Source organism: Perissodus microlepis, chromosome 4 (assembly GCF_051167445.1).
Source record: "Perissodus microlepis isolate ML-2025 ecotype Zambia chromosome 4, ASM5116744v1, whole genome shotgun sequence".
Classification (NCBI taxonomy): domain Eukaryota; kingdom Metazoa; phylum Chordata; class Actinopteri; order Cichliformes; family Cichlidae; genus Perissodus; species Perissodus microlepis.
The window spans coordinates 14199758-14214885 of record NC_140464.1 but is presented as its reverse complement, the minus strand read 5'-3'; the positions used below and the strand labels follow the sequence as shown (position 1 = coordinate 14214885).

The 15128-nt window shown below is 40.9% G+C and overlaps 1 protein-coding gene across 1 annotated transcript in view; it reads right to left on the bottom strand.

Moving 5' to 3' along the window:
• coro7 (coronin 7) overlaps nucleotides 1-15128 on the bottom strand; it is a 111518-nt gene that overhangs the window by 86731 nt on the left and 9659 nt on the right. The window contains exon 7 of the mRNA XM_084925937.1: nucleotides 14963-15013. Within this exon, the coding sequence (XP_084782063.1) occupies nucleotides 14963-15013 (51 nt within the window). The remainder of the gene's footprint in view (nucleotides 1-14962; nucleotides 15014-15128) is intronic.

Genomic DNA, 15128 nt, shown 5'->3' with positions numbered 1-15128 from the left:
CAACAGGCAAGGCCTGCAGCCCCTGGGGAGGTTCTACACACTGGACTTTCCCCAAGTTTACATATATATATCTATATATAGATAAATATATAGATATATATATAGCATCTAGCTACAATGGAATATACAGAAGTCTTTTCTTTAAGCCAGATGTTTAGATTTTCTTCTCCCTTTTAAATGCATCCACTTTTACTTTCTAATAGATGAGAAAGTGTGAAGAGCTTAAGAGAGAGATGAGTAGAAATGGGAAATGAATCATGAGGAAAAGGCACATAGTCCACCTTTACACTGGAAACATCAATCTTAGGGGGATCAAAGACGTGTTTTCTCAGTTTCATCCTACACATGCCCCACATTCTGAATATACATCATATGTCCTAGAGTTCCTTCAATGTAAGATAGCAGGTGCAATGCTGCGATGCATGTTGTTTTTAGTTTTGCTTTTTGTTTCAGGAAAAAGAAAATAAATCATAGAGACTAAATGGCACTGAAACAGGTATAAAGAAGCTAAAACAGAATCTTCTGATTTTATTGCCCACAAACAATCATCACTAAACTTACTGAATAAAGTTCCACTGATGTACTATTTAAATATTAGTTTTGTTCTATACTGTAAGCTAGAAGCTGCTTTAGCTTCTGTGCACCGTAACCTCTTTCCACCATAAAAAACCTCATGATTCAGTATTTGCAGAACCCCCTTTAGCAGGTTTTCTGTATGACTTTATCAGGATCTCACATGGTTGTGGAGGAATTTTGGCCTGCTCTTCTTTACAATATTGCTTCAGTTCTTTGAGGTCGGTGGGCATTTATTTCTCTTAAGGTCCCGCCACAGCATTTCAGTCGGGTTGAGGTCTGAACTTTCACTGAGCCATTGCAGCACCTTGATTCCTTTATTTTTCAGTTATTCTGTAGTAGATTTATTGCTGTGCTTCGGCTCATCGTCTTGTTGCATGACCAAAAATTAGCCCAAGCTTTAGTTGGTATGACGTGGTTGTGCTGATAAGCTGTGTTTGGCTTTAACCAAACATAATGCTGTGCATTATGATCAAACATTTCCACTTTGGCCTTGTCTGTCCAAGGAAAACTGCTTCAGACGTCTATTGGTTTACTCAAAAGCAACTTCACAAATGAATGAATAAAGTACTCTGATTCTGATGTTTCTGAACATGCTAACTGAGGACTGTAGTGTCTGAAATGTAGCATTGCATTACATGGTCTGACCTTGATGTGCATTTGCTGGGACACTGGAAGATTGGTAACTGTCCTCAATGCTTCCATTTGTTAACTATCTTTTTTGCTGTAGAACAATAGATTTTAAATTATTTGGAAACGTCTTACCTCCTCAACATTGTATTAACTACCACCAAACTGCCAAAAACTTGTGGTTTTGTAGAGGTGCTCACATTTACTGATGATCAATTAATCGAATGCATTACATTAGCAATACTTCTACTACTGCTTACCATCTTAATTCCTATGGAAGCAGTAAAGGTATACTTTTCACAGGAATCCAGAGAGTCCTGTTAAAACTTCACATGTAATCTAAGATTCATTTACTCAAAATATTTAAGGCACTGAACATATTTAATTGCTTATTTTAGACCACTGCAAACCCGGAGATCACAGCTGCCTAAACATGGGTGACTGATGGATTAAGCGTACTCTCACAGCATCTAGAAAAAGGATCAGTTAAATTCTATCTAATGTAATAGAGTTATATAATAAAGCCATGAATCATACACTAGAATGTCATAAAAATCTATCAGAAGCTCAACTCCAAGGCAGCTTTAGATTTAGATTGTGATTTTTGGTCTGGGCTATGCGAACAAATCACTTTATCTGCCGAAGAAATTAAACACTTAAGTGGTGCAAAAACTGTAAATATGAGCCAGGCTGCTAATTGGGGCATTTGGCCACTGCTAGAAATCCATGCAGCCAACAGCACCAGCCTTCGCTATGCTCACCACTTTCCAGGATCCCGGGACAACATACTGGACCCAATCGCACCACTCTGACGATACCAACAGTGTGCCTACTAGCAGGGGCCTCCCTCTGGGGAAACCATCCAAGGTCACAGAAGTTTTCCTTGGCTCAGCACACCATACAGACTTAGCTGGTTCCTGGAACTATCTTGATTAACGGGACCAGTAAATTCCCCAAATCAGTCTTTCAGTCCAAAAGAAGCAAAATCCAGCCAGAGGAGATTTCAAGTGTATGTTTGGTGATCTCCAGGGTTTTTGATGGTTATTGTGGTTAAGGTTCAAGCAATGACTATTACAGAGATGCACTTAGTGGCTCGGTCTTTTAAATCCAACCAGAGATTTATGGGTCAGGATAGGGCACAAATGACAGAGGGAGGAATGATCTTGCTGATGACAGCAAGAACTGCCAACACCCGGGGTGATGAGAATCTGCACGCCAGACCTGAGCCACAATAACAAAGAGACAATTCTTTTGTTTTCTTTTTTTTTTCATGTGCAAAAAAATAGAAGAGCGTTTCTGACTGAGCCGGAGCCTACACAATTAATCATGCCAACACTGTTGAAGACCCCACGAGGCTGCTCAGTCTTTGTAGCCTGACCCAGCCCTTTAGTGCCTGTTGTCATTTATGGCTCTTTCATAGCTGCGACGGATACAGTTGGCTGGCTGGACTCCCTCTCTGAAACCACATCATAGAGGCTTCACATCTTCAAAGTATACCCCCATGCCTTTGCATAGAAGCATGAGTTGCGAGCGCTGAGAGTCAATCGAGAGGCACACGTGTGCAAAGCATGTCATTTTCACGTCCGTGTCATTATACTCCAGGAATCCTTTACCCTGTGTAAATACTGGAGGCTGTTCCTTTAATTGCTTCCGTTCCAAAATGATTGTTTATATTCGGTAATTAAAGTTAGGTATTGGAGCTTTCCTGTATTGATTTCAAAGACCTGTGAAATTATTGATATTACGGGAAAAAAAAGATCACAATAAATATGAGAACAAGTACTTTAATGGGATTATAATGGCCACAGCAGGTGCTAGCCTAAAGGGACAATGAGATGAGGCAAGTGTATAAAATCCCAACCAGGCTTATATCTTTTAAACACTGGATTTAATTTCAATGGCTATTGCCCAAGTGTTGACCTCTTGCACACTGCATGTGAAACACCCAAGCATGGGGAAGCTGAGTGACACACTGATTAATTACCTCGTCTTTGCTATGCTAACAAACAGCTCATTCTCCTCTCCCAATTACAACATGCCTTCTAACACTCAGCAGCTTCACTCCAGGAAAATTTCCATTTAGCTCTTGCATGAAACCACAAATTGCGGCAGAACCTGTTGTCTTATGAGACTCAATTAGTAAAAGATGACCCAAGCTTGCTTTTGTTGGAAAAGGATGTAGCATTTAAAAGACTTGTGTGAGCCAGAATTTCAGCCTCCGCCACCGCCCTCCTCCCTCCATGCTCAATAGTTTCCACTGTTAAGAACTCATTACATACTTTGGCCTTGGAGAGGAAAAACATTTAGCACCTATGCAGGTATGCACACCTGTGTCCAATGCTCAGAATCAGTGTAAAAGCACTGGAATAGAGGCCATTCTGCATGTGCATCCCCTCGGAGATTAAGGGGAATATTTTGGGAAATTTTTCAATACTGAACATCTAAATCTTTATTTTTTTTGCAAAAATACCACTGCTATGTGGTTTAAAGCAAGAATTTTATTGATGCTAACAGCAGAAACCTCTGCCCAACAGTACAAAACCATCTCAAAGCAACCCCTTTTGAATTAAAACACAAGTTGCAAGTCCTCTGGGGCTTGTGCTGAATAGCTATAGTTAAGTTTATGCAATACGGAAAACAGCCTAAAAATGTGCACAGAGATGTCACAGTCTCACATGCCACCCGATGAAACACTGTTAAAAAAAACAGCTGCCCCTTCATGGCAATGACGATCCCCAGTGGCTGTAGCCTTGCCCAGCAGGAACATGTGCCCTGCTGCACCACAAAAACTGCTTTGGGGCAACTGAAGGAACACATCAAAGAGACAATCACAGTCTCCAAACAACCCATATCCACCATCCACTGAAGCATCTGAGGGGATGTGCCATGCAGGTCAAGCCTGATCCATGGAGACCCCACCCTACCGCTCAAAAAACCCAAAAGACCTGCTGCCAGTGATCAAGTTGAGCCTGTTTTAAGAGCTCCTGTATACATTATTACAAAGGTGGTTTTAAAGCTGCTGCAAATGATGTATAACACTTACATTTTCCCATTTGGATTCCACCAGTGATTTATTGGTATGATATGACACATTTTAGTAAAACAACACTATTATTCAGCTTGATCTATACTGTTATTTTGCCAATTATCTGCAATTACACAATAATGACATAATCGCTGCATAAACTGTTTATCTTTTTCACAATATAATGAGTTTGACATTCCTTATTGTAGAACATTATATATCGAAGTCTTAAAGGAGCTTTGTATATTCAATATAACATGGGAAATTGTTGAAATAATTTTAGTTACATTACTGTTTATCATGTAAATCACATTGTAGGGATTACATAGCTAATGAAATGAATTCAGGTGCTTTCCACTGTGCGACAACAGAGCTACAACTGAGTAAAAAAGATTTTTGTAGTGTAAAAAGAACAAGATGCATACACATATCCTTTTTTTCCTGTGGGACTTTTAGTAAAGCAAATCTTGCATCAACACTGCTCGAGCTTTCAGTTAACCACAGGTGTGATTAAAGATATCATAGAGAGAAAACACAGGCTGTATTTTCTATGTGAAATATCGCCACCATTTCGTCAAACTAAGATCAACAAGCCTAGTTTTGGACAGAGCCCACGCTGATCTTTATTTCCTGAGGGCACTCTGAGGCTGGCCTCAGATGTCTTTCAGTTCCTGCTTACTCCTTCTACAGTGGAGGTCTACTGCACAGCATATGGATGCAAGTCTCATCACAATCTGACAGGTCAGCTTCTGCTTATGCTATTTGGCATTTCACAAGCTCTCCAGATGTGGTGATTTCTATTGTAGATGTCACTGAATGCATACAGCAATACATCTTCCATGCACTCCTCGTGGAGCCCGAAGGAGGTCCAAAGAGAACCCACTCCACACAAGGAAAGTGCAACCCAAATAATAACTAATCCTCAGGTCAATTCACACGCAGCATCACACACCTGCTCATTCACATCACATTCTGCTGCTCTACCTCCAAAGCAGACTTCTCCCTTCTCCTGTAATTCCTCCAGGAGCAGCATGCTTTTTCCAATTTTAAACAGAACACAGAAAAAAAAATATCTGTATTTTTTAAATGCATCATATAAGTAAAACAGCAAAATAGGCAATTAAGGTCAAAACTAAAGCAGAGATAATGAGGGCAAACTGAGGTGAAGTAAAATTGGAGCTTATGAGATCCTGAAACGGCGCTGATGTCGGTTCATTATATTTTTCTATCCCATTTAAAAATAATGATGAATCGACCGATTCCCATGTGAACTGATCCCTGTTTTCCAACTCTTTCTTCTTAGCCTGCCCTTAAATCAAAGAAAACGCAGATTCAGAGAAAAAATGACAGACAAGCTAAAAAAGAAGCCAATTCCCATGGTGGTGGATCCATTATCTCAGGATGCAGCAGGGGGAAAAAAAGACAAGAAAAAAAAAGAGCTAATCATCAACTATTTTTGGCTCCAGGTGTGACCCACATGTGCGCACAGAGTCTTCATTACTTGGAAAATGGGAGTCTCAGAGCAGCCAGCACACTAATGGGGCCTCCGCTCCACAAACAACACACACATGTGAGCAAAGGGCTTCGGTGCTGCCAGCTGGCATCCACTCTTTTACCCCCTGTCCTCTGAAAAACACACCCACAAACACAAATCTGGATTGTTAATGGAGCTAACACCCCCTCAAACCTTTGGCCCCGCTACTGCCCCCAACCCCTCATGCTTTGAGACATCACGTAGCTTACAAAGAGTCAATGCGCATAGAGAAGAGACTCTAGGTCACAAACTAAGCACTGGTAAAGTAATCATAACTGAGACGTTTTCCATCCAATTCTGCTAATAGAACAGCCACATTTTCTGCCACTGTTTAGCTGAGCTGTCCTGGATAGAAAAACTCCTCATTAGGAAAGAGTCTCCTCAGTTTCCCTGAAAGTAACTAAGACTGGCAGCGGGGCGGCAGCCAGTAACACAGGGAGCAGAGATTGAGAGAGAAAAGGAAAGAAAGAGGAAAACGGGGGGCACAACATCTGGGCTGAGTTAACCACTGGCCATTACAAGGTCCTGAACTCAGCAGGGTCTGATGGAGAAAAGATACAAGCACAAAATACTGTGCATGATACTGATTGGGGAGGATGGTGAGTATTCACATAAAGACAAACCACAGGAGTAGGACAGTAACATCACATGGAATTATGTGTGCACCAGCGACGAAATACGACAGCCCCTAGGAGGTCAAAGGTTGGATCAGCCTACTAACAGGCAGCTTGACTTTGGCAGATTGTAACATATAACAACTGTATAGAGTCTTGAATCTGTAGCATAACTTATACAAACAGTGAAGATGTGTTGCGATAAAGAAAATAAAACTAATGTACGTATAACAGTCTTCACTGGCAGTACATGTAAAATGTGAATATTTGTTCAACCGCACCACTGTGTGCAGTCTGCTGCACACTTACTGAAAAAGAGGATGTTCTGAAGACGCTGTGGGAAGGTAAACAGGAATATTTCTGATATGGCACGTTTATATTCAGGATGAGAAATTGATGTTGAAAACATTTAGCACTAAAAAGCTGTTTAACAGCACATGAAAGCCTGTCCCTTAAATCGCTTTAAACATTTTTTTCCCTCCACAAATTGCCCGGTTCCAGCCATGTTCAGATATACCGGTATATAGACAAATACTTTTTAAAACACAGAAGCATTTTTGGCTCAGTTTAAAGTTAAATTATGCTGTTTGTGTAGCTGGAATTCGGAGCTCAGCTTTGAGTAAGCCTGTGACATATTCTTGGAATAAGTTCCGGTTCTTTAAAGACATTATATTTCACATTTCACAACGTTGCCTCCATATCCCTGTGGTGTTAGTAATAGACATTCTCCGAACTCTAAACAAGCTTCATTCTGCGGGAAGTGAAACTTCATTCTCTGGCAAGCACGGATCTTCTGCAATCAGAAATAACTTGTTGGTAGAATACTGAACAGTTATGAAACTATGAGAGTTTCTATTGACACTAGATGCATATTTTAATACTCCATTGAATATTAACGAGAGGTTTGGCTTTAAATTAAGCCTCCACAGCCGGGGACTTGAGGAAATTGCTTCAATCAAAGTCAATATTTCTATTATATCTTGAGGCAGATTAAAATTTTATAAGATCACATAGTTGTATATCTGCAAATATTGTTAATAAAAAAATATTTTTTGTCAGGGATCCTCCTTCTCTTCTTTTGGCTACTCAACAAGTCACCTGCCTCTGTCTTACCTCGTCCCGAGTATCCTCCTCTATCACTCCTCTGCATGTCCCCCTTCACTAAATCCATGAATCTCCTGTGTTCAACATCCTTTCTCCAGTATATGCACAATCGCTTCTCTGCACACGTCCAACACATCTCAACCTTGCCTCTTTCTGTCTCCACAAATCTCAACCTGAATGTTTGCTCCGATATACTAACTTCTAATCTTGTCACATGTCTCCCACTCACTCACATACATTTATTCTATCATGTTTCTACTAACTCCTCTCCAGCCTCTAATACAAGTGATATCATAGTTATTTAAAAGTAAACATAGGATTTCCTTTATAATCGTGTCAGCTCCTGCTTCCAAGGTCAAACATGAACTATGAAACTCAACTTTGAAAGGCCGAGTGTTCTTATGGTAAATGGACTGGTTTTTATAGAGAGATTCACTCATAGCGCTTTATACAACATGCCTCATTCAATCATTCACACCCACTCATACAAGCACTTTCTTCTACCTAACATTCACACACATTTCGACAGATGTGTCAGAGGACAACATCTTGCCCAAGGATATTTAGCATTCAGACTGGAGGAGCCAGCGATCAAACCACCAACTTTCCAGTTAGTAGATGACCTGAGCACCAGCCGCCTCTCTTATCAAAAGCATACAACAAAAACTAAATGAACTTGGAAGTGCAATTGTCTTCTTAAATTCAATTTGGAAAATTAAAGCCAATACATAGAAAAGAAGTAGCACAGTGGTGTAGTGCTTAGGACTGTCACCTTACAGTAAGAAAGCCAGCTGGGGCCCCCCGAGAGGTACGACTGCTTCCTCCCGCAGTCCAAAGACACGCATGTTAGGTTCATTTGGATTCTAAATTGACCATAGTGTTAGTATGTGATAGACTAGCGATCTGTCCAGGGTTCACCCAGCGTCTCGATCAATAACAGGCTCCAGCTCCCCACGACCCTGAACTGGATATTTTGTTAAGAAAATGAATCAATGGATGGACGAACATATGAAATGCTGACTGCACATTTTGCATCAAGTCACTGCACTGCAGGATCTTTCTGCATGTGTTCACACTAATGAACTATGACAACACAGATTTCATAATTTTGATATCACCTGATTGTTGCAGTCCTTCCATAATAACGGTTGATCCAAAATCCACACATCACAAAGATTAAATCTATGGGAATAAAATGTACTAGAGTGAGTTAATTTCACCTCAACCGCTTTTTCTTATGCACGGAGTTGCACAAGAAATGAAGCATCAAATAAACCAAATGCAGAGGCACAAACACCAAAATTAAGTCCATCCATTTCACATCATGTCTCTGAGTGTTTCTCCTTCATGGCTGTCCCTTTGGGTCGACATCAGTGATACAAACTAAACTATTCTGCAGCAGTCAAAGAGCTTCTTTGTGCTGCCTGCCAGAGTACACACACAATCTAAGCTCATCATGCCTGCCTGTAGTTTATTCAGCCTGTAATGAGTAATCTGAGAATGATCGCACATTTTCCAAACACACACACACACACATATGCGCTCTTATTTTTTCACAATTATAAGAATTCAAAGAAACGCAGATAAGACGGGCATCCAAGTGTAGTTTATTATGCCTGTAATTATAAATACAAGAACGGCTAACACAGAGTTCATTCCGTGTAATTTATAGCGGGATATAAAAGATGCTATAGCACTGAAACCACTTTGCTTTTCCTTGGCCCTGCCCAGTGTTCCCTCCTCAAGTCCAAACCCACGGCAGCCCATGGTCCTCTCTAATTTCACCCCAAGCAGCAGAAGCTCGAGCTGAAAAAGAGTAATGTGGCCCCCAAGTCCAGCAAACTATTCCCTTTTCCTGTCTCCCTCCTCTTCCAGCAACCACAGATCGACAGCTCTACGGCCAGCACTGGCCCAAAACTATGAGGGGTATTTTCAGCACTGTAATTTAAAAGACACATGGTATACACACAGGCACAAAGTCAAATACAGAACCACACACTCAGCAAATACACAGCCATTGGGGATACATCAAAAGACAAGAGAGTGGAGAGGAGACAGAGATGCCCACAAAGACACGTGGCCCATTAAGATCAGGTCAGTGTGCCCTGAGTGCCGAGTTTGAGGAGTCTTGTACTGAGTAGCTCAGTACAGGAAAACAGGGTGGAGGCCCAGCAACAAAGAGATGTGAAAGAAACTCATCTGTAAACAGGAGGCCAGTATTGGGATGTTATGGCAGGGAGGGTAGACCCAAGAATAGCAAAGAGATTTAAAAAAAAAAAAAAAAAAATGTTTGTTTGGTACTTGATGATTCACCACTTTGCTATGCTCATGCTGTGTGTCATTTATTCTGGAGAGAAATCCAAAGATTCAATAGATTTTGATATATGTTACCATTTTAAAGGCTTTACGACACAAACGAGACGGCTTAACTAGGATATGTTATATGCCCAGTGAATGTGTGGTTAACAGATTTTTGCTTTAAATCATATAATGTTCTTCAGATGACATTAGTTGGCGGTTGATGTACTATTTAAAAATCTATTTGTAACTCTTAAACCCAAACATATGTTGAAGGATATCTAAAAGTTTATCAAAAAGCCCCTTTACTTGGAAAAAAAAAAAAAGATGTTCAGAGGAAAAACAAAAAAATTTAATCTGAAATTGAACCCGTCTTCCGTGCGCCAACTACCTAACAACTGTCGCTTGTGCACATACATACACACTTGCACTGATTACAGATGCAGTATATACACTGCTCTTTCTGTCCAAGACCTTAATTACCCTGTGCAGTCTTATTTCCCATAAATACAGCAGGAGCAGGGCTGTAATTAGGGCCTATATTTACTCCACCTGGCTAAGGGAGAACCCAATTCAGTGCTGGCCACAGGGATGAGCAAGCCCCACTCAACTAGGCTGCCTTTGGAGGAACCAAGGCACCAGCTGTGTCCCAGCTCATGGTTCTGGATGCTGTGGAGGATGAGGAGTGCCTCGCAAAATCCAATCAGGTGCACAATAAAACCTGTGTCGCAGTTCCTAATACTGTATTTGCTGGAATGATCTCCACAAAATACTTAATTTGAAAGAATTCATCCCCTAACACAATAGAAGCTGTTTCCTAAACCATCTTTGCAACCCATCTCTTAAACTATCTCATCTAACTTTTGCTTGTCTGCTGCTTAGGATTCTTAATTCCTATTTTTCTTATTGTTTGCGTGTGAAGTCCCAGTCAACTACCCCCTAGCAAAGTGTTTATGTATTGACTGGTTGGCAAGTTGCAGCTGGAGGTGGCTGGTAGCTGCTGTAAAATTGCTTCCTAAAGCCCCACTCACTCCTAGTGGCCTAAACAGCAGTCTATGCCCCTCTGGCAACGACAGGTTGCTAGGGAAAACTGTGTGTTCGCTGACCAGATGGTGAGTTGCTGAAGGTTGCCTGTAGCTGCAAGATTAAATTTATTGCAAAGAGGTATACAGTGCTGTACAGAAAACCATGTTGCCATTGGTTTGCATAGCATCAGATCGCCATGGTAACGTACAGATGCATCGAGGATCAACTCTGGGTTCAGTATCTACTGATTCTTTGATATGAAAAGTCAGGAATTAATCCACCAACCTTCTGACCATTAGATGACCTGCTCTTTCAAATGAGTTCTTAAAAGTATAATGCAAAGTGGAATTCAGCTGAACCGTAAACCTCTTTGCAACCGGTTTGACCCAGTGAAAGGCATGAACCTCTAGCAACCGCACACTAACTGGTTGGGGAATACAAATTCATCCCTAGTAAACAGTAGCCACCTTGGTAGTCGCCGACCCGCGTCTAGGACAGTGTGATGGGGGCTTTTACACTGCATGTCATTTAATGGTTTTAGCAGGTGAGCTGCATGGCACTCCTGCTCTTCTAATTTTTTAATATTTCTCTTTAGCCTTGTTCTTGTTTTCGCAAGAGCCACCATTATAACAAATAACTCCTCATTATTACATCTACATGAGCGCACCTGCTTTTTGAGGAACCGATCAATAAGCCTGCATTTACCTTGAGTTATTTCTCATTCCTGTGATATATCCAGTGACTGTTAACTACCTAAAAATACCTGGAAAATACAACATTTCTTTTGCAGTCCTTAAGGGAGGAGGAGAATAGTCAGTACAATCACTTATTGGATCAGCACTACACAGATGAGTGTTGCAAATGATACGTCGGCTTCCTTCCAAATTCGGACAAAAGAAAAACATTTCTGTTAGATGTATACATTTCACTTTGTTTACTCCAGGGAAATTTGGATTGAAAATTGGAGAAACTCGTGCTTTACCCTAATGCTCCCCAGCTTTCTTACAATATCCTTCCCCCAGAAGTCTTTTCAGAGAAGAGTTGCGGTATCTCCTGATGAAGACAACTGACTGGCGCTCAAGCAGGAAGGAAAACAGACCTCCCAGTGAGGTTACAAATTTGCATAGTTTGGCCATTTCTCTGCCCCTCTGTTTACTTTGTGGCCACAATGGCCGTTCCCTGCCATCGCATCACATCTACAACAACAAACCATTGAAAATGCAAAGTGGAGAAAGTGCTTGAAAATGCCTTCATGTCAGAAACAAACAAACTATTTTGTGGAATCTCATCGAAACCACTCATGCAATGTGAAATTTTGTGCTATGTTATGTTTTATGGTGTCGAACTGCTTTGTGGCTCCCACTCTTCTCTGCATCAGAATTACTGCACTCATCATGTTTCAGTGTGTTAAGGATTCAGCACCCACACCCTTCAGCAGATCTGGTGCTAATAGGAGTGGCAGTGGCTCTCCCATTCTTTTGACAGAGAAACACATCTGAAAGCTGTATGGGTTCTGCCCACTCTTCAGAGGGCCCAGACCAAAGCTTTTCAAAGCAGGACCTTCTGGTTTTCTGTTATAGAAGCAAAAGAAGAAAGGGAGAGAATGCAAAACCAAAAAGGCAAGAGCAAACCCTCTCATAACTTTGATCTGGATCCCAGCTCTCCTTGGTTTGAGGTGGTGAATTAATGTGCTGACTACAGAGAAGCTCAGTTTGCTGAATCACATATCTGCACATATTAGTAGTCTGCGAGGCAAAGACACACATTAATCAGAGAAAGCAAAGAGAGAAACAAAGAGGGTGGAGAGGCTAGTAGACTTGGCTCAATGGTCTCTGAGTGTCCTTGCGGCAAGCAGTCTAAGAAAACTTTTTTTAAAGCCACAAACCATTTTTGAATTGACAATTTTGTTGCAGACCAGCTGGAAGAGGGAGGAATAAAAAGAGTCTAAAAGGAGTCTATCATTAGCTTCTTATATATCTTATACAGAAAATAAAAAAGAAGAAAAGAGAGTTAAGCAAGCATAAAAACAAGAGTAAACCTTCAGTCTGTCTCCTACTGTGGTTGCTTACTACATTAATAAAGATCTCTGACAATAGCTGCACTGCTTAGATAGAAAAGTGTTGACAATGCATTTGTTATCTCTTGTAATAAAGGAAGTAATATGGAAGATGTGGCACAGGGAGAATGTGACATAATTTAACCTTTTTCTAGCCATATAATACTCAGTCATTTCTAGTCTTAGCAAATGCTCTGCCTGTTTTTCTTGCCATAAGCTGCTTTTTAAATTATTTTGATTCCAGGCCTTATACTTGACCATTTTCAGAAGAATGTTTTTAGTTTGTTAAACCACTTAACACTGATCTACGAATCATTCAAACATTAAAAAAGACACCAGTCTACCCATGCATTTTAAACTTACTCTTTAAAAACATTCTAGTGAAAATGGAAAAACGTGCACGTGATATGGCAAATATAATCTTGATTTTGAACCCCTACCCCCAAAAGAGACACATCGGGTAATCATTGTGAGTAACTTTGATTCAGTTCTGAACAATACTCTCAGAGGAGCAGCAATTATTGTTGTGAATGAACGGATTGTTGATAGATGCCTCTCGATTGCATCCACTGAGCTCATCAGGTCATCGACCAAATGAGCTAAGACTCAATCAAAAAATTATTCAGATGCAGCAGAACTGGGAAGAGTAGATGTGAAGTGCAAAATCTGTGCAGTACTCGTTTAGGAAATATATTTTTAAAATGACCTAAAGACCTTGCCTTTTCACATATTTAGTTCTCCCCATTCCTAAAATGTCCTAGTGCAGCATATCCCCGCCACTAGGAACCACTGGCTCCTACTGGAGACACTGTTTGAGACAGACAGACTACCCAGCACTGATTTAATCTAAACTAATGACACCCTTTGGCTGCACCAAGTTGCCTGGAATATCATATTTTCAGGCAATTTATAGCACCGCTGGAAACATCTTCTTCAAGTCTGCATTGGATTTCTGGGGAGAAAACCCTCCTGTGCAGAAAATTCCAACAGGCTGCAGAACAGCAGTGTGCTAAAATGACATCAACACTGAGACACCTGATGTAAACAACTGGGTTCAAAGACTGGAGAGAAGCCAGCTCATGTTACCTCAGAAAACAGACACCCATTCACTCCATTGTACAGGCAGTAAGAAGTGTGGCACAAATAAAATCATCTGCATACCCTTTCCTTTCCTTTGCTGCCTCACTGACTTCAGAGACATACCTCTGAAACTGTAACCCTTACATAAAGGTCTCGAAAGATTCAAAACAAATAAAGAACACATGGGCGAGTACATACTGTGCAGTGTGAGTAGATACAAATGTCTTCACATGTTCACAGGTGCATGAACACACAAATATGCTTCACTTCCATACAGCCTGCTGTGCCTTCCAGGTATTTCTGTGATTTAATATATTAAAGCTGCTGCTTCATGTTGTGTTTTTGCAAGATTCTTCATATTTACAAATGTGAACAAGAGACCATCAGGCACAATACTACCCCAGTAATTAAATCAGCCTGGGAGGTCCACTGTGGAAATGTGTGAGATTATTTGCACTATACTGAGCTGCCTCTCGCAACACTCACTCATGCCTCCCCCACTTCATCTTTTCTTCCTCATCCCCTTAGCACACAAATGCCCTACCACTCCACTTCCTCATTGCTGCTGGATAAAATTGGCTCAAAGCTGATCGCTAGTGGAGGAGAAAGGGGAAAAAAAGGAGGGATGAGGGCTGGGATGGGTACCCGTGGGAATTAAAGAGCAGCGATGACATCGTGTGCAGCACTTCCATAAATCAGTAGTAGATGAATTACTGTGAGTGGCCAGTGGTGAGCATTCTTGGTTACTGTTAACATGTTTGTCACTAGATGGAGTGCGGGAAAGTAAAGGGGCTTAAATTACAGTAAATGGCAGTAGAGCACAGTGACAATGAACAGGGTGGTTATTCTACCAATAGGTATTTTGAAGAGAGATGATTTTCTATTTCTTCTACACTGTAAACAAAATCCCACGCCACAAAAAAAGCAAGAAGTGAACCACAGTTACAAGTGTTACAATGCCCAGAGAGCAGCTGCAGTTGTTCCTTTGGCAGCATTGTGATGACTTTTTACTGGAGACTTACCTGAACAGGTGCCAGCTGGGCTCGGGGATCAAACACGCGGATCATCTTATCCTAGCCAAGCATTAAAGAAAGAGAGACTTAGTAAGTCAATTAGCAATATTAGAAATTTTTATTATTTTTGATACATGACACAAATATTAAGAGGGCCAATTTAAACTGGGACTTT